Source organism: Rhinichthys klamathensis, unplaced genomic scaffold, assembly GCF_029890125.1.
Source record: "Rhinichthys klamathensis goyatoka isolate OS25496 unplaced genomic scaffold, OSU_Roscu_1.1 h1tg000098l_1, whole genome shotgun sequence".
NCBI classification, from domain to species: Eukaryota; Metazoa; Chordata; class Actinopteri; order Cypriniformes; family Leuciscidae; genus Rhinichthys; species Rhinichthys klamathensis.
In genome coordinates, this window is record NW_026606637.1 from 4,596,462 (window position 1) to 4,620,099 (window position 23,638).

The 23,638-nt window shown below is 41.0% G+C and overlaps 1 protein-coding gene across 1 annotated transcript; it reads left to right on the forward strand.

Moving 5' to 3' along the window:
- Positions 1-1,364: 1,364 nt before the first annotated feature.
- Positions 1,365-19,012, forward strand: LOC130086562 (uncharacterized). Its single transcript, XM_056252624.1, has 4 exons — positions 1,365-1,972; positions 3,189-4,626; positions 17,161-18,017; positions 18,921-19,012. Exons 1-4 carry the CDS (start codon positions 1,597-1,599, stop codon positions 19,010-19,012), a joined length of 2,763 nt encoding a protein of 920 aa, XP_056108599.1. The 5' UTR covers positions 1,365-1,596.
- Positions 19,013-23,638: the final 4,626 nt, after the last annotated feature.

Below are 23,638 nucleotides of genomic sequence, written 5' to 3' on the forward strand. Positions count from 1 at the left end.
ACACACTGCGTGCTATAGAGACGCATTTAGTGTGACCGGGTTGATATGGCAACCAAACTTCACTGGTGAGACAAACGTGCGACAAACGGACGGTCAGGATGACGTTTTGGCAGGGGAAAACTGCTCAGAAAATGTAACGAAAATATAACAGAACGTTGTAGAAATGTAGCGGAGTAGAAAGTATAATAATTGCTGCAAAATGTAACGAAGTAAAAGTAATAAGTATGCACTATTGATTCTACTTAAGTAAAGTAAAGATATGTGAAAAATGTACTTAAGTAAAGTAACAAAGTATTTGTACTTTGTTACATTCCACCACTGTTTCCCTGGGATGGTGAACCATCTGAGGTCCCCACAGTGGATTACTGGTTCCGGGAGAGCGAGAGAGTTTGGGACGAAGCTCACCATCATCTGCAGAGGGCAGTTCGCAGATCCAAGACAATCGCTGACCGGAGGAGGATTTCGGGCCCAGTCTATGTTCCGGGAGATAAGGTTTGGCTCTCCACTCGCGATATGCGTCTGCGTCTGCCCTCCAAAAAACTTAGCCCCAGGTTTGTTGGCCCTTTTACCATCCTGGAACAGGTCAATCCCGTCACCTACAAACTCCAGCTACCACCGCAATACAGAATTCACCCCACATTTCACATTTCCTTGCTCAAACCCTTTCACGAAGCTCTCATTCCCTCCACAGAACCTGGCCACGAAGAGGACCCCCCCCCCCTCTTGTTGCTGGAAGAAGGGTACATCTACTCCGTTCGAGAAATCCTGCAGTCCCAACGTCGTGGTGGTCGATTGGAATATCTCGTCGATTGGGAAGGATACGGACCAGAGGAAAGATCATGGATCCCAAGAGTCGACATCCTAGATCCCACGATCATGGAAGAGTTCCATTCCAGCCATCCTCAGTACCCTGGACCTCATGGACGAGGAAGACCACCACGGCGCCGGAGACCTCGGCCCTCAGGAGCGGGCCCTGGGGAGGGGGGTAATGTCACGGATTGGCCAGGTTCTTCCACCACAATCACTCAGCGACAGGGGCGGATCTACCGGGGTGGCATAGGGTGGCAAATGCCACCCTAAAAGAAAGCCTTGCCACCCCTGCTGCCACCCCAGTTGGCAGCAACAAATTAAGTTATGGCCAATTTGACAATTTACGAGCGCGAATCTCCAAAGTCCGACGGCGCCGGTCTCTCTCGCGCAGTTCGCTTCGCTTTTATCCAGTCCGGCCCCTCATACCCGACTGCAGTGAACGCAGCACGAGATGACGTCAGAGTAACTGATTTGTTTGGAAAACTGAGTGGCGCGAAGCGATGAGCCAGGAGTTGCGAGGAAAGGAGACACAGGAGGAAAAAGGTAAAAACGGATTAACTATCTATCAAGAAATGGAATTATAATGAAAGCACAGTGCTAGCATAGTTGTGATGCTGATTTTGAGATGATAAAAATCAGGTTGAAGAACGTTATATACTATACATATAATGTTAGTTAGGTCTGACGTTTGTTCTGTGTAAAGTAGGCTAACGTACAAAAGCTAATATTAATTAAACTCTGTCAAGGAAAACATTGTAGCCTAAAGTTATTTTGAATGTTACAGAAATGAAGAGGAAAGGTAGCATATGCAGTTTTTTCTCACCAAAGAGAAAGGCGAGAGAAATAGAAAATGAACATCTGAGCAAGGTAGACGGAGAAGCTGAGGAGGAAGGAGAGAGAAAAGAGGTGGAAGGAGAGGACGAAGACGAGGTGGAGAGAAAAGGGCAACAGAAATGTGGCACAGATAGAACACAAGGCCAAGGCGACCAGGGACAGGAGGAGGTGGGAGAACACCACAGCGGTGAAGATATGGAGGGAGAGCATCACCAAAATGAGGAGGGAGAAAGCGAGAGACAAGATAATGTGCAGGGCTCAGACAGTGAAAGGGAAAGGAGAGTGCCTGGGCCATCACCAACGATCTCCAGTCGAGCTGGTCCACATGGTATGGAAATTATTGCTGCACAGTATACTAAGTTACATATGAATAAGAACAACAAATGACAAAGACAGACATTTGTTATAATATTTAAGAGACATTGCTTAGACTTCAAATAAATATAAAAATTCATGTTTGCTTAAATATGAATAATTAGGGAAAGTTGTCAGTGTGAAAGTGTGATGAGATGGGGAGATGATTTTTTACATTTTGTGTAGGATGTATTTTAGATCTATTGCTCAGATGAAAAAATAAAATAAAATGAAACAAATGAACCTAAAAATACTCTCCCAGGCTAAAATGTTAGTGTGTGTTAACACAGTCTGATGGTTATAATAACCAAAGGTGTCAAACGTATTCACATTCGTTACTCAAGTAGAAGTATAGATACTAGGGTTTAAAAAGACTTCTGTAGAAGTTGAAGTATCAACTCAAGCTTTTTACTCAAGTAAAATGTAAAAGTGCTGGTTTCAAAACTACTTAAAGTATAAAAGTAAAAGCAATGTAAGGGAAAGAAATGCCATTAAGGACAAAAGCTAAGGCTTCGCCACAGGGGCCTATAGTGCACTACCCCACCTCAAAACAACATCTTTCTAATGGCCGTAGTGACTATAATGTTATATTAAAATGTTAATGTTGATAAAAATTTGGGATGCACTAGGCTCCCTGTTTCAGCCGCATATATGCCCATTGAAAATGAATGCATTTTAGTACAATGCAAATACATTAAAGAACCATATGTGTAATACATGTCCGATGGATCGTGCACAAACCAATAGGGTGTCGGAATGGTATATTTTTATACTTCTCATCCAACCACAATCAAATCCGGATGGTGTGATTTATCTGGATGGGCTTTTTTTTCCCTTTTTTTTTACATTGACAAGCCGGAATGAAAACAAGCCAAAATGAAATGGGAGTAACGAGGCTATTTTTAAAATGTAAGGACTAAGGAGTGGAAAGTAGCTACAGATAATTGAGTGGAAATGTAAAGAGTAGAAGTAAAAAGTCGGCTGAAAAATAATAACTCCAGTAAAGTATAGATACCCAAAATGTAACGAAGTATTTGTACTTCGTTACTTGACACCTCTGGTTATAACTAATCAATGACAGTTCCTAATTGATTATGTTTTTTACTAGTTGTAATATTTACTAGTTGAAATATTGTATAATTAATTTAGATGCAATTCAGTATGAATCTTTCCTCCCCACCATCTTCTAGATGTATCCAAGTCCAGGTGTGAGGTGCCAGTGCAGCCAATGCGCGAGAGTTTCCCTAAAACCCTCCAGGGAGGAGCCAGGAGAAGCTTCCGCAGCGACTGGTACAAATCTCATCCCTGGTTAGAATACTCGCAATCGAAAGATGCAGCTTACTGTTTTGCTTGTAGACATTTTTCCCTCCCCGATGCTCCAAGGACTGTTTTCACCTCATTCGAGGGTTATAGTAACTGGAAAAAGGCTACAATGAAAGACAGTGGTTTCTGTTCTCATGCCAGATCTGAAGGCCATGTAAATGCAATGTTCGCATGGACAGAGAACAAGAAAATTATGGATAAAAATACCTCAATGTTTGGACTAATGGATGAGCAAAAAAAGAAGCAGGTGGCTGAAAATCAATACTACATTAAAACATTAGCTGAAATTTTAGTTTTAACAGCCACAGAAAACATAGCACAGCGGGGTCACAGGGAGTCTCTCGACTCAGAAAAAAAAGGTGTTTTTCTGTCTATGTTAGACCTACTGGGTAACCATAACCCCATCATTAAAAAAAGACTTGAACAACAAGCTAAAAATGCAAAATACACGAGTAAAACAATACAGAATGAAATACTTGAGTGCTTGGCTGCAATGGTCAAAGAAGAAATCATCCAGGAAGTTAAAACGAGCAAGCAGTTTTCAGTTATTGTTGATGAAACTAAAGATGTTCAGAAAAAAGAGCAAATGTCATTTGTTCTGAGATATTTTTACAACGGTGTGGTACATGAAAGCTTTCTGGAGTTTGAAGTGGCAGAACACCTGGATGCTGCCTCCTTAAGTGACAAGATTATCTTCTTCCTTGAGAAGCATGGGCTGGAGTACAAGAAAAACCTTGTAGGCCAGGGCTACGATGGTGCAGCAGTGATGCGCGGGGCACATGCAGGTGTTCAGGCTAAAATAAAAGAAGTAGCCAAACATGCCTTCTATGTTCACTGTAGTGCACACTGCTTGAACTTAGTTATAGTAGACGCTGTAAAAAGTGTGGCAGATGCAGGAAACTTCTTCTCATTAATGGAACGACTGTATGTATTCATGTCTGGGTCTTATGTACATAACAAATGGCTGGAAGTGCAGCGGGAGATGTTTGATGGTGTACCAAGGGAACTCCAACAGCTAAGTGATACACGTTGGGCCTGTAGGCACATAGCATGTCGCAATGTTATGGACAGGTTGCCTGCAATAGTACAGGTGCTTGAAGAGATCGCATCTGAGAACTATCCACAAAGAGCTGTAGAAGCAAGAGGGATATTGGCTCAAATTGATCTGAATTTTGCTGGATGTCTTGTTCTGTTCAGAAAGGTCCTGAGTGACTCCAAGTTTTTATCAGACATGTTCCAGTCTAAAACAGTGGACTATGCTAAGGCTGTTGAACTTATTGAAGCACTTAAAGAGACACTGGTCCAGTACCGTAGTCAAGCCTCTTTTGAGGAAATGTGGAGTGAAACACTTGATTTATGTCAACGAAGTAACATTGATACAACTCAGCGAAAACCAAAGAGGCCAAGACAGACAGCAAAGGTGCTTCAGGATACTGTCATCCACTGCACCTTGGGACAGCATGTAGTTCCAGATAGCAAACACACGTTTTGTGTCTCTGTGTACTATCCAGTTCTGGATAACATGATTGGAGAAATAGGAAGAAGATTTTCTAACACAAATTGTAACATTATGCAGGGTGTCCAGGCACTAAATCCGTCAAGTCCAACTTTTTTGAGAGAGGAGTCTGTTCTGTTATTAGCTGAAGCTTACGATTCAAATATTGAGGATCTCAAAAACGAGTTACATCAGACGAGGAGAGTACTAGACAGACAAAAGGGGGAAAAGGAGAGTCCTACCACTCTAATGGAGTTCACTCAGTTTTTGGACCCATACCAGGATGTGTTTTATGAGTTGTTCAGGTTGTGTAAAATAGCGGTTGTTTTACCTGTGACCAGTGCATCCTGTGAACGAAGTTTTTCATCTCTCAGGCTCATAAAGACTTATTTGCGGTCAACTATGTCAGAAAAGAGACTATCGAGTTTGGCTGTACTCAGCATTGAATCAAAACGTACAAGGGCATTAGATCTAGATAAATTTGTGAGGCGTTTTGCTGAGCAACATGGAAATCGCCGCATTCAGCTGTTATAGGCATGAAAACTTAATGTTATGCTCACTGGTGAGCCTTTACAAAGCTGTTAAAATGATGACCTCAACAGAATCTGTACTTTAAATTTCTGTGTATATCTTTGTTTTGGCAACTGAGAACCTTTAATAAAACCAAAGTAAAACCTTGTTTGAGTGCCGTGACCCATTTATTTCCACAGTGTATTTATGCTCACTTTAGTACAGCTCAGTCCATAGGTCTTCATATCATGGGTACGTTTTTCTTTGTATAGTTTCTTCTTCTACAAATGCTGCCTGCAACGCTGCCTCTCTGGGGCTGTTTACACCTGGTCACTTCATGCTCAGATCGGATAGCTTTCTGATTTATCAAAACTATTCCATTTACACCTGGTCACATAATTGTGTTTTTGCAAGACGGATATAAATCCGATCTTCAATTCCCACGATATATGCAGATTTAATGTAGTTCACGTCACCAAAGCAACAGATATGAGCTGCATTTTATTGATCATCAGCTAATTTCAAAATCAAAGAGAGCAATAAGAGTAAGTCTGCGACTTACTTTCACTTTGATTTGCGATAGTTTGCACGTTGGCTTGATGAATAGATGCTCAGCTGCTCATCTGCGGTGATGCGTGTTGCAGTTGCGTCGTCTATAAGTCATGTTATAGTCAGATATGACGAGTCGTCATATCTGACTATAACATGACATATGGCCTATACAAAACGCTCTCACACGTTTATTTTTTAGCATTTTTGGGAGGAGTCAAATTTACATATGTGGTTTAACAACCAGATGCATTTACACTTGTCCAGTTTCGTCTGGAATGCGGCCCAGACCACCTCCTGAAGTGGTTTGAGAGATCGGATTCAAATCTGTCTCGAATGCGTTTCGGAGGGCATTTACACCTGGTCTTATCACGATCGGATAGCTATCCCATCACAGAAAACACATGAAGTGGCCAGGTGTAAACAGCCCCTCTGACACAGTCAAAAACTGTTTGCTTCCCCTCTCACACATCTGCCACTCATCACCTGTGTATTATCTTAATGCTTTTCCTGTGATAATACCCTTCTGTCATACTTCTCTCCTATTAAGTGAGATCACATTGTATGGTCACTTATTCCTAATATGAACTGTTTCACATGAAACCCCAAATGCAAGACATTGATTGCATGAGATTAAGTTTGTCTGTATGAGTTTGTAAATGGCAGCCTTTGCCCTTTTGTATTGTGTACATACTATTTCTCATCAAACTCTGATAACTGTGATTTAAATTCAGTATATAAACGTCTGCCATAAGTTGCCACCCCTCAAAAATTCCTGCCCCCCTCTCGCCACCCCATAAATATTTTTCTAGATCCGCCCCTGCTCAGCGATCACAGTCACCTGAGTTCTAACGAGAGACACCTGCACCCCATCTGCCACTCTGCTTCATATTATTCATTCACGGACTGCACTCAAGATTTATCCATATCTGAACTCGGATACTCACTCATTTCTGCACGTTGAGATATCCTGTTACTCTGCTGTTTAATTAAACTTTATCTTCACTACTTAACTTGTTGTCCGTCTGCTTCCGTAACAGAATCAGGCTATTTCATGATTATAAACCCATCAACAGGTAACCACCATCACCTGATCTCGTTTCACTTTAGCTTTCTTTGCTGCTGCAAATATGTTTAACTATCACACTGTCACAGCAGCCAAAAAAGACGAAAGCTATAATAAGATTTAAGAGCCCAAGTTATGGAAACACTAATTACTGTTATTTTAACTTCTAATGAAACACATTAGAGTTAAACCCTTGTTAATTCTCAATAAAAACTTTTGTAGACGTCTGACAGAAATAAAGTTAGTCTGGTTAGTAATAAGTGAAGCTGGTAGTGCTGTTTGTGGAGTTGTTTAATCCTCCTCTGCTGAGATCTTGAGAGATTTAATGTCTTCTTTTATCTTCAGTTGATTTCATCTAAGACTGTGGCTGAAGTCAGTTAGTTCTTGTGTTTCTGCTCGTCTCTTTTTCTGTTCTCTTCTTTTCTTTAGTGATTCTGCTTGTTAACAGGCTTATTAAAGGCCCTTGCACACCGAGTCCGAAAATTTCGTATGCGTTTTTTCGTATTTGTGATTCGGTGGCTCTGAATTGTCAAAACACCATTCAAACTGCTTGCTACGGATGCGAAAAACACAGAAAACCCGATTTTTTTTTATGACGGACGAAAGTTTCGGAGGCAGTGTGCAAGCGTGATTGACATAACGTGAGGTCGTATTTATTTTTTAACGTGCGAAAATTTCGGACTCAGCGTGCAAGGGCCTTAAGGCTAAGATGACTGGCTCAGATAAGGTCCAGTTCTGGTTTATTTCTTTGCTCTTGTCTTGGCTGACATGTGGCATTGCTATGGCCTGCTTGTGGCCCAGATCTGGCGAACAGGAGTGAGTCACAATGTTGCTATGTGGGCATTTATATAGCATTTTTTCTCGGCACTCAAACATATAATTTGTCCTCCCATCACATATTTTTTTCCCATCGTATGGCCCTCCTCATTATGATGATACGATACCCATGTTCTTCAATCATCATCTGTGTCTGCATTAGTAATGTCTTATATTTACAGATTAACTGTAATAATGTGATGCCCTCAGTAATGTGGCACCAAAATGCACTGTGACATTAAAGTACTCTGGCAATTTTTACAGTATAAGATGGTTATACTTTTCATGCCATAGCAAATAACCACCATGTACACATTCAACCCTCAAGCCCTTAAAGTCTTTGAGTGTGGATTTCGATTTGAAATAAATTTGCACAGAGTTTTGCCAGTGCTGCAGAGAACAACGAGTATTGGCACGAACTTTGCTGGGTGAACAAAACAGGAAGCTCAGTCTGTGGTGAGTCATGAACATTTGCATCCTGCAGGCGATAGTAGGGTGGATACCTCAACAAAAGGAATAGCTGTCATTCAAACAACAGAATCCTAGATATGTGTAATTCTAGGCACCAGTGGTTCATTCAGGGCAGGGCAGATAGAGTCATATTCCTTACTGCACTCTTAGAAGAGACGTTTGAACTGTTCAAACACCTTTAAACCTGTTTTCTGACCTAAAGAACTAAGGCTCAAAGCAGAGCATTGCAAAGTATGCCTTCTAATTCTACAAATTTTTAAATAAATCGTATTACTAATCAACCAACAAGTTATCAGAAAGAATATTTTTAATTCATTTTATTTAAGCATATATCAAACTGGCTTAATACAAACTACAATCATCACATACTTTCTTACCAAACCTAATTAATTACTTTTTATATAGTTTTTAAACATGCAGTTGAGAAAATCTCATTATTTTTTTCTGTTCTCGTTCATTTTAATACATCTATCCATTGTTTACAGTAATACTGCTTTTACTATAATGGTAACACTTTTTAATGCTATGGTTCACAAGTAAATGTATAAACATTTACATTACATATACGTGAAACAGGAAAACTAAACGCATTCTTTTTACAGTATTAGATTTATCTAGCATGGTAACCACAACTGTTTGCTATTTACACACAAGATGTATGTAAGTTTTGCAATTTTTCAGCATACTGCAGGATGGACTAAAAGACTGGAAAGAAGAGAGGTCAGAAGGGTGAGCAGAGCATATAAAAATATATTGTTCTTTTATGGAGTCTCTGCACTCATTCTTCTTCTTTTTTTTTTTTTGCTACTACAAGGCAAGAAAAACCAGTTTGATTCTCTAAAGTTTGAGTTTCGGATGAATCCCTCTTTGTGTAATGACAGTGTTTCCATTGTCTGCTTTGAAACTATGACATAAACTATGTTTATGTAAGTTTTAGCATCCTATGCTGTACAGTATATGAACCAAAGAGGATGTAATTGCTTTTCTCAATTTAGATATCAAAACTCCCGATGTAAGATTGGTTTTGACTGACACTATGAAGTATTGTTTTAGTTTAAATACAAAAATGGTATTAAAATAGACAATTTTTTCACGATAATGTAAGAAAAAATATTAATATTAATATTAATAAGAAAAAGAATATGAAGTGTCTGATATAAGTGATGCCATTGCCACTATCTAAAATATAGAGCAGATTTATGATTGCGCCACACCCTGCAAAAAGAAACACACTGAGCTTCTGAAACACATCCAGTAAGGAGCAGAGAAAATAGAAGAACACTGTTAGAGCTCCGGTTTACACGTGGTTTTAAGATGCGATTTGGTTGATCACATGTGGACGACGCTAAATACATGTGTAAACGGAGTCTAAAAGTTTTGAGCTTCCAGAAGTTGTTGAAAACACATTCGACCGGATTGCTTTCGTAGTGTCGACGAGTGGTCATGTGGTCAAATGTGTTCGAACAACTACAAAAGACCACCTACTCTCTGCCTACTGACCTAACGTGTAAACATTATGGGAAGTGAGCTATAGCCAGATGGGATTTAAACTTATTTGGAGCAAGACCCAAGTTTGGTTTAAAGACGAAAAATCTAAACACAGAAACGAATGCTGCTGCTCTCAGTATGTTTTTCCGTCATCTCCGGGAGCATTCATATCATATCATATGTTATTTATGCCAGCTTATTTTGTCCATTAGATTGAAAGCTATAAAAACAAACATACATTTACCCACCCATAGATCCTCCCCTTGAAGAAATCAGGACAGAAGAGGTTGAAAGTGGACAAAAGAGACGGATTAAAACACCAGCTGTAAACGGGTATGTGTCTCCCTCATCTACTTGTGATCCGATCGACCAAAACGGATCTTAAATACCAGGTGTTAACAGGGCCTAAGTCAGACAGTTGTGTTCATGCGTGAATTGTATATTGTGTATATTGTGAATACTATTTTGAAAAGGCAGTCTGAACTGTTGTGTAATGATGTAACGTATGTGAGAACGGAAGTGTATGAGTAAACAAGATGGATGAAGTTTGCTAACTCTTGTCTCATGTGCTTCATTGTTGTATAACTCCTGACAGACACCACAAATGGGTGTTGAGGATGTTGTGGCAAAAATTCATCTCAAGCAAACATCACTGCGTAAGAGACACTCAGAGTCAAATTATATAAAATAGAAGAATTTATTCTTGCAAGAATAGGAGCAGTCTAATACACAGTTGTTACCCTGTGCAGAAGAGTGACACACCCCCCAGACAGACTGAACTAGCTTTTATCTTAGTTTCAAGGCCTTCTTCCCCCCAGAGCCTTCCTCCCAGTAGTTTTCCATAGACGTCACTAGTTGGCCCAATAAGCCCCCCTGCACCCAAAATGGCCTTCTGACATCTAGGTCAGAGGTCCTTGTTCGTCTGTTCTCTGGAGTGTCTCCCTCTTCTGCCTCCCCAGGTACATAAACAGAATCTTCTCTCACTACAAGTGAGAGACACACATGTGACATTCTTTAAATCATCTATATTTTACTAAAGATCAATGAATATCATTAAAATTTCCACTACAACTCCTCACTTTTTATCATTCTGATTACCCATAATCACAATAATAAACAATAAAACAAATTTTAAGTCATATCATCACACTTGTACTCTTTATCTCTGATTTTTGCATAAATGATCACTCTCCTTGAACCTGTGAAGAAAAGTTTAGAATGAAGAAGCATAAGGCTGTTTTTGTGGGGGAAAGGCCCCGTAATATTTTAGCTAGCAAGTAAACATTTTTACGACGCCGGGCTAAGCGAGAAATCACTATTCCTGCGCTCCTGTAAACAGACCCTCAGTCACGCCAGTAAGGAAAAAGGTAGTTATAACATAGTAAGGAAACAAAAAGATAAAAGTATAATAAAAATCACTCAGTTTCAAACCCTATCTTTGTACGCCATCTCGTAACACGGATGACCGCTGCTTGTAACCTTCTTTAAATCTTTTGCCCTTAATCTTTCTCAGAAAATAAACAAATAGAAGAAAAACAAACAGAACATACATTTAACACATATCTCACTGTAGCTCCCGCTACATGTTTCGTCACATAATTTTGTTCATCCTTGGGATAGACTGTCATTTTCACCAATTGAACAGACAGCATGTTTCACCTGTCACTGTAATCATATTCACCCATGAATAACAAAATTATTAGAATAACAATCCTAACTCCTATCATTAAGCCTTTTCCATTAATCTACGCCCATCTCCATATTTCACCTCGGTTTTCCTAACCATATTTTGTTCACTTCTAATTCAATTTAGTAAGCTCTATTTAATGCCATATTTAACAAAATCTAACCAGAGAAGTCTTATAATTTTATCCATTCTTCTAACCAATGCAGTTGTTCAATATTAACAATTATCCCTATAATTTACATTAATTAATAGATCTTCTCTTCCCAAAAACATTTTCCTTAAATATTTCCTAATGAATAAGTAACCAATCAAATCTTTTGATCTAGTGTATATCAATACTAAGCCCTATTTTGATTTAATCAAATAAAATCCTCAAAATAATCACAAAACCACATTCTTAAACCATTAGTCGGTTCACATCCTCCTCCAGGCGTGTTGATCATCTCGTTCGCCCCATGGACTATGGGATGGTTGTGGCCTGTCGGTGTAGGTGAGAGGCTTGGACCCAGGTGTCACACTCTCCAACCATTTTCTGATCCTTATAAGCTTTTCCCTTATATCACGACCGCACCCCCACTGGAGTGAACTGTCACCTGTGAATGGAGACCTTAAGTATTTTGTTAGTGACCGCTTGTCTAGCAGCTCGTCCCCTTTGGTGTGACCTGTGGAATCAACAACCTGAAACATTATCTCCGGATAATTTCTTGCTCACTTAATAGCACTCGGGGTCCTTTACCCTGAAAAACACTCAACCCACTTTGCTCATGTCCACACAATATTTATACATTTGGAACAGAATTAGTTCTGTTTGATCCAATCCATCCTGACATTCTGTAAAAGGAAAATTTTAAGTTATGCGCTGCGCAGGTGTAGCACCTTTCTGCCACAATAATAACCCAGGCCAGGACAGTTAGCCAAATTCATCCATAACCATTATTTTATTGGCACATTTTGCCCTGTCTCCCAATCCTGCATGCTCTCTGTAAAGAGAAACAAATTTCGAGGTTATTGTCAGATAGTAAAGTACGTAGTTTCTTTTGTCTACTGTTCTCCCGTGTCCTTCGATGCCCTGGCGTTTCCTGTTGAAACAATCTTTGTTATTGGTGTGTGCACACTCACAGACATCAATTTTGTTAGGCAGAAAAAATGGCTTCTTTCAGGGCTTTTATCAAATTACCCCTAGTGTTCTCCCAACATTTATTCAGCAACTGTGAACCCCTTAATAAACCATATTTGGCAATTGTTATACCATCTCCCTCTTGATGCAAGACACAACTCGAGCATCAATTTAACATAACATTTAACATAGTGTTTTTTATAAAGTTTGCCATCAACACTAACCCAAACGGCATCCTTCAGACAAATTTCTCTGCCTCTGAAACAAAAATATTACATTCTTAAAGCCACAATCTCATCTTCTTCTCGCAGTATTTGAAAGGCAACGGCCCTCAGTCTCACAGCCAATCTTGCTTTTCAGGCCTGTTGTTTGGTCTCTCAAGTCAGTCATCTACAAACATTTCCAAAGTCATCAATTTTCCCTATCAGGTCAGGTCGTGCTGTGCAGACTTGGTCAATGTCAGTCAATCATTTCTCCCCCTTTGTTCACAATAATCATAAATGTGAGAGGCTCTCTTGATAATTTCATGTTGACTTAGCCAATATGTCACTTTGTTGTTTCCCTCAAATCTACAACATTTTCATTTATCTCAGCCCATGCCAGATGGTGATCTACAACTACACAATTCCAATTTACTTAAACTGATCTTCAAATCTGCATTATGTATGACAAAATTATTACTACCAGACAGAGCTTGATGGCCAATCAACTTAAAGCTTGTCCCATGTTCTGTATTGTCTTTTCATCAGAATTATCAGCTTCTTTAAAATTTGTCATCTGCCTTAACCCATCTGTAATGATAAACTCATTCCAGAGGTTAATGACGCAATATACACACCATTCAGGCGGAATATTAGTGCCCCAAACTAATACATACAAGACATAAAGTGCTGTCACCATCACACGCACTCATACTAGACACACATATGTTAACTGTTCATTTTCAATATTCATTTTTCTTTATATTATTGCTAAAAGATTTAAATTTTAAATAAGATTTTAACCTTTCCATTTTTTCCTGTAGCTTCTACCTAATTTTACATGGTCTCCCAACCAGTTTCAAAGCATGTCTTGTTCATTATTCATTAGAATTTAACAAGGTCAGCTGGGTTGTTTTGTTTCATTATCATTATTTTGCTTCAGCTTGCTCTAGCAGGCCAATAATGGAAAGACAGACACAGTTACCATCCCTTCCTCCGCTCAAGCAGTCTCTCTCACTATAAACAAATAATTTTTTTCACCAGCCTCCTAAGACTGTAACTTAGTCAAAATTTGTATTCATTACAATAACCTTTGACCATTCACCTTTGTCATCCAGACTTTCCTTAAATCAAAAGCTGTCTTCATCTTTAGCCACCACCATGTCTAACGACCTTCAAGAGTTAAAACTATGTTATAACATATTAGTTCAAAATCAACACTATGATTTTCCTTGCCCATAAGGCAAACCAGTACATAAAAAGTTTTGCTACTGTCTCCACAACAACTAATGGGAATCACTTCATGGCCTCAGCTGGCTCCTGCTCGCCCACTCCTGTTAGCCCTTTATCTATAATCTCCATCAGGGTGTTTTCCCCTGGCATATTTGCAGACGCTTGTCACAATAAAAAAAACAAGCCATACAATGAATGCGGTTTCTGGTGATTGGTATTAGAGGAACACTCACGTTTCTGGGTCAGACTGCCTGTAACTCCTCACAGCTCATCCGCCCTAACGATAAAGGATGCTGCTGGCCTCACAGTCATCCGCTCCACTCTCATACCTTTCTCACATAAACACCTCCATCTTGAGATGCCCAATGACTTTACGTGATCCACTCTGGCTTAGGTTGCCCCCTGTCTGGCCAATAGAAGGTCTTACCCTTCATAGAGATGGTCACTCGTGCCCACTGGTGACCGCTCTTTCCCATCACAGGCTGTTTGCTTCAACAGAACTCAGCTGTTTTCTAGAGCTTAGGAAAGGCACGTTCAAGAGTCACCAGGGCCATTCGGATTGCCTAATAGTGTTCACATAGGGAGACAGGTCAATAACAACAGTATTTAATCACTTAAATCCATTAACTATCTTAAAAGCAGCAACCTAGCTGCTTGGATTATACTCAGTGAATTTAGATCACAACCGTACATTCAGTGTACTTCATCTGTAGCCGGAGCCATCGGTCCTGAACAGTGTTGGGCAGTAACGCGTTACTAGTAACGCGTTACTGTAACGCAGTTACTTTTGACAGTAACTAATACTGTAACGCATTACTTTTTAAATAAAGTAACTCCGTTATCGTTACCATATGGTGCGTTGTCCGTTACTTTTTTAAATTAATTAGTTGCTGGAGCGGCTGAGAAGTGTGCGCTGTTACACAGTACGAGATCACTGAAGAGACTGCTAGCATTATACAGAGCGAGAGGACACATAAACTCACTGGCTGAGTTGTTTACGTTAACACGTGAGGCCGCGCGAGCACGGAGATTACAAGCTGCACGGAGAGCGCTGAGCACTTCAGATGCGCATTTAAAACACAGACAGCGAAACGGTATGAATACAGAACACTAAAGTACACATTGCCATATCATTATAAAGTAATATTTTGTCTAGATGCTGCATCAACAGAGAAAGAACAGAAGCTTGCCGTCGAGTCTGAGAGGAATAACATTAGTAACGGCTAACTTACCTCAAGCGATTAAAGCAATGTGACCAAAACACACGCAGACCTGACCCAGATGTTTTATGTCGCAATTGTTACCATCTATTTGCATTAGTTTATATCCAGCTGGTCACTGTTATGCATTCATTAGCCGGCGAAGTTGTATTTTTAAAGCTGACGTGATTGCAATGCTTACATTGATATGTTCATGCAGCGACATCAAGTTTCCTAATCAAGTGTTCTAAAATTTAAGCAAATAAAGTGAAAGACTATACATGTAATATATAGGTCTACATTTATGTAATTTTAATGCTCTGGCCTTTGCAGATATTTAAATATGGCCATCTTCTATAAGCTTGAATCATATAAAATGGTAACACTTTACAATGAGATTACAATTTTAGCATTAAATATGGTTAATAAATGTTGTAGAAGTATCATTCATTGTTAGTTTTTTAATTTCAACATTTACTTAATACATTTGAAATTGAGTTTAAATTGTTATTGTATCTGTTATTACCTTAGTTAATTAGCCTACTATGAACTAACAAGAATGATCAAGGTACAATTGTATTGCTCAAATATTCATTCATGCAGTAAAAACGTATTACTGTCAGCTGCATGAACATATCAATGTTGAGAAAGCAAACACATCACTAGCTTTACACATGCTTGTTTTGTTATTTATTTCAGAAATCCTTGTGATATATTCAGTTTGTGCTGGTCTGACTTAAATAAAATAGTGTTTAAAAATTACTTTCTGTTTAAGTCAGTTTTGTGTTTGTATAGACCATAACGCATAAAAGGGCATTAATGGGAACATTAAAGAACTTTCTTTAAAAAAGTAACTAAAAAGTTACTTTTCACAGTAACGCATTACTTTTTGGTGCAAGTAATCAACAAAGTAATTGAGTTACTTTTTGAATGAAGTAACTAGTAACTGTAACTAGTTACTATTTCTTAGTAACTAGCACAACACTGGTCCTGAATGGTGGAGACTAAATGAGACAGAGAAGTTACTGGTCCTAAAATAAGCTAATCAAAATGTCATCTCTATCTGTATTATTGTTTTAAATACTTCTTTAAAGTCATTCAGTTTTATTTTTAAAACATCTCTGTGTCTAGGATCCTTCAACTGAAACACTGTGCTTTACACATTATCACAGATACCAGCTTTTAGCTGACTCATTGAATGAGAGAGACTCTGAGACTCTATTGGATGGTACACTGCTCTCTCATATACTTCTAACATCAAACATTTATCTATCATCTTTTAACTCTATCCCAGCTTAAGGCATCTTTGCCAGAAATTACATACGGTTTCAAATAAACATATTATTTATATTTGTCTTTTGCCCACCTCAGGGAATTTAGACATTACAAATTTCCCCTCAGATTGAGTCTCTGTCGCACTGGCAGTTTCAGGCACAGCACACATCAGATTTTAGATAAGCGAACTGTTTCATTACAGCCAATAACAAACTTATCTTTTGAAAGCAAAACATCAGCTTCTAGTTCTTTCATGGTCAACTTTTCAAGCTGTTTGTTTAATCAGATGCCTTTCAACACATTTTACATTTGGCAACTGTTAATTCAGTAGCCTACTGCTTCTGCTTATTTGTTCTTACATAATGGTAATTATTCTAGTTCTGTGACGATCGGCAGCTGTAGTGCCCTCGAGAGCCACTGGAGGGCACTCTCTCATTGTGTTATGTTTTCCTCATGGACTCATTATGTTTTATTATGTTCAGCTGTGTTTCATTATTGGTTATTGAGTTCCTGATTTAAGCCTGAGTTTTGCCTGTGTCCTTGGCGAAGTCTTGTTACACTGTAAGCGTGCATTTCTGAGCGTTATTCCCTGTTCTGTTTCTCCGTGTTTCCCTGGACTCTTGACCCTAGCCTGTATCCTGGACTGTTCTCGAACCTGTGCTGCCTGCCTCGACCCACGCCCGTTTGTACCACGATTTACTGGATTGCCCTTGTTTCTTTGTGTTTGTTTAAGTTGTAATAAAGTGCTGCACTTGGATCCGACCGTCTCTGTCCGTACGTTACAGAAGACTTCGCCAAACATGGATCCAGCAGACTTTCAGCATCTATCCACCGTGGTCAAGACCCGAGCTTCCATGCTAGCCTCTCATCGTTCTCAGTTGGCGAGACTAACTTCTCTCCTCGAGGAACTAGCAAGCTCCATGCAAACCTGGTCTACGCAGAGCTCAAGCACAACGGCTAATCAAGCCCGAACTGCCGCTGCACCTGTTCCACCGCAACCCAGTGTGAGTACCGCATCTGACTATCTCAGTCTGGCATTTCCTGACAAGTTTGATGGCTCACCTGTGGCGTGTGAGGGATTCCTTCAGCAGTGCAGCGTATACATGAATCTTCAGCCCCAGTTGTACACCTCGGATGACGACCGCGTTTCATTCATCTGCTCACTGCTCACTGGAAAGGCTCTGGAGTGGGTCGGTACATTCTGGAAACCAGGTCGGATGTCGTTCCCTTCTTATGAGGTGTTTATCGCCCTATTCAGAGAGGCTTTTGAACTCCCCGCAGGAGAAGATCCTGAGGAACTGCTCTTGTCCCTGCGTCGGGGAGGTTCGTTTGCGGCTGATTACTCTCACTCGTTCCGCACGCCGCTAAAGCCTCATCTCCACAAACTGTTCGATCCTTCCTTGATGACCGTCAGAGGGGCTTTCAAGTTTACCGTTCCTGCCAAACCCACCCATCGTATCGGACCCCTCGAGCCCGTATTCCGCACTGGTTTTGTTAAACTTGCCAATCCAGATACAGCGGAGGTTTCGCCGGCCGAACTGGAGTTTGAGCACGTGCCAGCCGACTCGAAAGAATCGAATCCCGAGTCAAGTGAGTCAAGTGAATCAAGTGAGTCAAGTGAATCAACTGAATCAAGTGAGTCAACTGAATCAAGTGAGTCAAGTCCCAAGTCAAGTGAGTCAACTGAATCAACTGAATCAAGTGAGTCAACTGAATCAAGTCCCAAGTCAAGTGAGTCAACTGAAGCAAGTGAGTCAAGTCCCAAGTCAAGTGAGTCAACTGAAGCAAGTGAATCAAGTGTATCGAGTGAGTCAAATGCCGAGACAAGTGAGTCAAATGCTGAATCTAGCCAAGGGAGAGTATCAAGCCCAGTGACTCGCCGTCGGAGGAGAAGGAGGACTCGTTTGGTTCGCCAGGCTCCGGTGGGTGTTCAAATACTCCTCGCCCTGCCGGTCCCGCCTCTGCGCCTCGCCCTGCCGGCCCCGCCTCTGCGCCTCGCCCTGCCGGCCCCGCCTCTGCGCCTCGCCCTGCCGGCCCCGCCTCTGCGCCTCGCCCTGCCGGCCCCGCCTCTGCGCCTCGCCCTGCCGGCCCCGCCTCTGCGCCTCGCCCTGCCGGCCCCGCCTCTGCGCCTCGCCCTGCCGGCCCCGCCTCTGCGCCTCGCCCTGCCGGCCCCGCCTCTGCGCCTCGCCCTGCCTGCGCCCTTCAAGCTCCGGGAGGGCTTTCCTGAACCCGTGGATTTCCCCAAGTATTTTTTGGGGGGGGGCCAAGGGTCTGGTGAAGAGACCATGAAGGCTGCGCTGCCATGGTCGTCTACAGGGGCTTCACCATCCTGGCCTTCACCTAATCCTGCTCCGCCCTGGCCTTCGCCTCAGTCTGCTCCGCCCTCGTCTCTGTCTGAGTCTGCTCCGTCCTGGTACCCTTCTAAGTGTGTTTCACCCTGGTTGTCTTCGACGCGTGCTTCCCCGTGGTCTCTTGCCCTGCTCTGGTCTCCAGGCCCCAGGTCTCTCCATGGGGCTGACCTCCTGCCTCTCCACGGGCCTGGCCCTCCATCCCATCCCCCGTTGACCTCCCCCCAGAGCTCTTAGGAGCGTCTGGAAGCCGCTCCTTAGAGGGGGGGTTATGTGACGATCGGCAGCTGTAGTGCCCTCGAGAGCCACTGGAGGGCACTCTCTCATTGTGTTATGTTTTCCTCATGGACTCATTATGTTTTATTATGTTCAGCTGTGTTTCATTATTGGTTATTGAGTTCCTGATTTAAGCCTGAGTTTTGCCTGTGTCCTTGGCGAAGTCTTGTTACACTGTAAGCGTGCATTTCTGAGCGTTATTCCCTGTTCTGTTTCTCCGTGTTTCCCTGGACTCTTGACCCTAGCCTGTATCCTGGACTGTTCTCGAACCTGTGCTGCCTGCCTCGACCCACGCCCGTTTGTACCACGATTTACTGGATTGCCCTTGTTTCTTTGTGTTTGTTTAAGTTGTAATAAAGTGCTGCACTTGGATCCGACCGTCTCTGTCCGTACGTTACAAGTTCTCAATAACGTTTCACATTTCTCAATCTCAATTACCATAGCTTAATCTCTGACTTCAAAGTTTTCTCTTCTAGGAGTTTATCAGTCTCCAATCAGGATTCACACTAACTTTGACAAGGCTACATGTTAATCCCTGTCAATCATACAATGCCTTATTTTATTCTAAAACTTTTCATATCATTTAAACATTTTACATTTGACTTCCATAAATTCTATCAGACCATGTCTATTTTCATCACATATAGTTTTCTACTATATTTCTCCTTTCTTTTCCCTACATGCCAGTTCCTTCATTATCCTCTCCTTTCTTTTCTCAAACATGCCAGTTCCTTCATTATCTAACCAGTACATGATTGTTTGAACAATCCCCACACACACATATCTCACACACCAACCTTTTTGTTTTTTCACTTCCCTCTATTTCACACAGACAGCCTTATTGCTTCTTGCCACTTCAATCCTTGTCATATAAATTTAAGTTCTATAGACATCTAATGTCATGCATCCATTTACTGGATGAAGAAGTAAAAAACATTATTTCTCCTGGCAGTTCGACATTTTATCTTCAACTGAACAATCCATTATCTGTTCACATTTTTTACACACATGTTGAACGCAGCCACAACAACCTTTTGTCCCGCTGCCCTGTTCCACTGATTCTCGCACACTCTTAGTCTATTTGTGCTCAGTGTTCCCTCCCTGGGAAAATCATGGTATTTTCTCAGTTTTTTCAATATCTAAAATATACATTTCCCCCCATACTTTCCTAGTTCTACAGAAAACCGGTGTATCAAATTTGGTAAGCTTGCTTTTGAGACATCCCCATACTGGCTGTTTTCTGTTCTCTGTGGATTTCTCTTCAACGCGCGTTTTCTTTAATCTGTTAGGCGTCCCTAAACAAATCCGATTCTTTTCTTTTAACCCAAATCGGTCGGGTTGCACTATTAGTGCCCTCCTAATTACGGTTTACCAAAAAATTCTGGTTCCCCCTAATTAGCCTCAGTACCTAAAAACAATTTGCTCCGTCGTGGAACAACTAATTTTCAGGGTACCTATCTGTTTGAAATCTCTTGATCTGTTACAGTTCTCACTTAATCCCAGATTATTTATCTGCTTGAAATTTCTTGTTCTGTTACAGACCTCAATTAATCTCAGATTTTCCCTCGTATCTGTTTGAAATCTCTTGATCTATATAGATCTCAATTAATCTCAGATTACGTACCACAGAAACAGCCTTCAGCCAATATGGTTCAATTTCACTCTTCTCCCCAATTAAACTGAATTTAATTAACTTACCCAAAAGAAAATAAATTGAACTGTCTCTTACCAGAGATGCTTCTGTTGCCACCTGCGGGTTCTTTAGATTCCAGTGGTCGATTCTCCCGGCCCTGATATCGGTCGGCCCCTCTCTCTCAAGTTTACGAGGTAGAGCTGGAACTTACTTAGTCCAGGTGGCCAAACACCGTCCGATCTCAGGTCCAGGAGGCATGTCTAGGAATCCCACTTCTGACACCAAAACTGTTGTGGCAAAAATTCATCTCAAGCAAACATCACTGCGTAAGAGACACTCAGAGTCAAATTATATAAAATAGAAGAATTTATTCTTGCAAGAATAGGAGCAGTCTAATACACAGTTGTTACCCTGTGCAGAAGAGTGACACACCCCCCAGACAGACTGAACTAGCTTTTATCTTAGTTTCAAGGCCTTCTTCCCCCCAGAGCCTTCCTCCCAGTAGTTTTCCATAGACGTCACTAGTTGGCCCAATAAGCCCCCCTGCACCCAAAATGGCCTTCTGACATCTAGGTCAGAGGTCCTTGTTCATCTGTTCTCTGGAGTGTCTCCCTCTTCTGCCTCCCCAGGTACATAAACAGAATCTTCTCTCACTACAAGTGAGAGACACACATGTGACATTCTTTGAATCATCTATATTTTACTAAAGATCAATGAATATCATTAAAATTTCCACTACAAGGATTAGGCATTTTTTGCACTGTCGATGCTCACGAAGATGGCTGTTGCTAACATGCCTTGCCCGAGTTTTTTCAACACATGGTAGTGGATCTTTACAGTTATTGATGCTACAGGGGATGCCTGACCTTCACTGCCTTAGTACAGAGGGACAACCGATTTTCTACTCATTGCCTAACACAGGTACAATATCTTTGCCAAAACTTTGCCTGTCAGAGCTGGGGTGATAGAACGCATTGTCGCCTCAGCATGGGTGTCACCAATTGTTGTTACGCAGAAAAAGTTTGGTAAAATTAGGATGTGCCAAATAAAGCAATGATCGTGGACTCTTTCAATTGCCACACATGGATGACTATACTCTCTGCTCTAAAAGGTTTTACTGTTTTCTCAACCATCGACCTGACTAATGCTTACTACCAAGTGCTGCTGCATGAGGACAGTCGTGACCTCACAGCCTTTATTACTTTTGGTAATGCAACTTTTGGATTGGTTTCAGCAGCCACGGCATTTCAGAAGATGATGACAGGTTTATCAGGGGTTAAAAATTAGGTGGGTGACATTACCATCTACGAACGTGACATGTCTATGAATGACAAAGCACCTCAAGCTGACTTACAATTAAGCTGCTGGCTTGCAGCTCAATAAAGACAAGTGTTGCTTCCGGCAAACCAGTCTGCTGTTCTTAGGTCATACTGTTTCAGCGGAGGGTTTTCACCCCTGCTTAATTACCATTACCTGCTTCTCCTGCAGATAATGCTGTTGCTCCAGCTCCTGTTTATGTTGTTGATGAGGAGTTTGTTGCTTTTCTATCTGCTGCCTGTAATTCTCTGTCTGCTGCTGATGTTGATGCTGCATGTGCTTTTCGCCTTGCTCTAACCAAACTTCGCATGCAGATTTCTTAAGGTTGGCCTCCTTCACGCAAGGGACTAAATGTTGAGTTGTTGCCGTACTATAAACTGTGACTGGAACTGTCTGTTAAGGATGTAACGACTGAGACAAATCACAAGTATTTGTTATATTTAACAAATAATCTTTAAAACCCCTCACGACCCCATAACAAGGTGTCTGTGACATCCCCCCAAGGGTAATAAAACCAGACCTCTGGTTGCCATGGTTTTATGACTTAAAAGAATGCAGAGCTCATTTTAAAGTCATTTGAATCAGGTCATAGGAAAGACCCATAGCCCTTAAAACAGACTTTCCTGCATTCATTTATAGACAAACTGATATACTCTATAAATTGACTCTATAAATGAACGTGCATCCCAGGATATGTGTGTATGTGTTATTACAACCAGATCTAACGGCAATTCGTATGAATTTTACGAGGTGGCTAATTCGTATGAATTCATATGACCTCACTCGTATGATTTTTGCTAAATCGTGCATATTTTACGAGTTGCCCAATTCCTAAGAATTCATATTAATGACCTACCCCTGCCCCCGCCCCTAAACCTACCCATCACGTGGGTTTAGACAAATCGTACAAATTCGTACGAGTGAGGTCGCACGAATTCGTACGAATTAGCCACCTTTTAATCACTCGTACAAATTCGTACGAATTGGTCGTGAGATAGCGTTGGTTATTACTGTCTGGTATGGTGTCTTATTGCATTTTCATTCTATTCATACTTCATGATAGGATTATGAGATAAGGTACTCTATTCCTACTCCATCAAATAATCACTTGAGACATGTACAATCATGCATGCCGTTTCCATATGTGGTCACACATTCTTTTAAAGTGCTTTTGCCCAATCCTGTAATGCATGTTTCATTATTATTCGATTAATTAAGGACGCATATGTATCATTCTGGTTATCTACAAAGTTAAACTGGTATTTTGATGAGCTGCATGATCGTGTATATCATATGTTGATACTTGTGCAACATATTAGTATTACAAGAATCTTTAATAGTTTCTTCATCTGCAACCAATCCAGTTACATTTGCAAACGATCTGCTTGAGACAAAGGAAAGTAAAACCTTCCTTTCGAAAGCTTAAGTACGATTGGCTCACTGACCCCTAGGCGGAGAGGACACCCTCAGAGGTTAAAAAGGCCATTCTCTGTATCTTTGGGTTGCTGTCCTGCGTGGCCTCACCAGGCCCCAGAGCAGCAGGCCTTGACTTACAACCAGCCATGTTCTCATTCAGGAAAGAGAGGACTCTCTCAACCACAACAGGGTCAAGGACAACATTGCGAGTTCGTCATTCA

Excerpts from the sequence above, each read along its gene's own strand:
- LOC130086562 (XM_056252624.1), top strand. The coding sequence starts at position 1,597 with ATGAAGAGGAAAGGTAGCATATGCAGTTTTTTCTCACCAAAGAGAAAG. Across the intron at positions 1,973-3,188 it reads CAGTCGAGCTGGTCCACATG|ATGTATCCAAGTCCAGGTGT; the intron begins GTATGGAAATTA and ends ACCATCTTCTAG. Across the intron at positions 18,018-18,920 it reads AGAATCGAATCCCGAGTCAA|GCCCCAGGTCTCTCCATGGG; the intron begins GTGAGTCAAGTG and ends TCTGGTCTCCAG.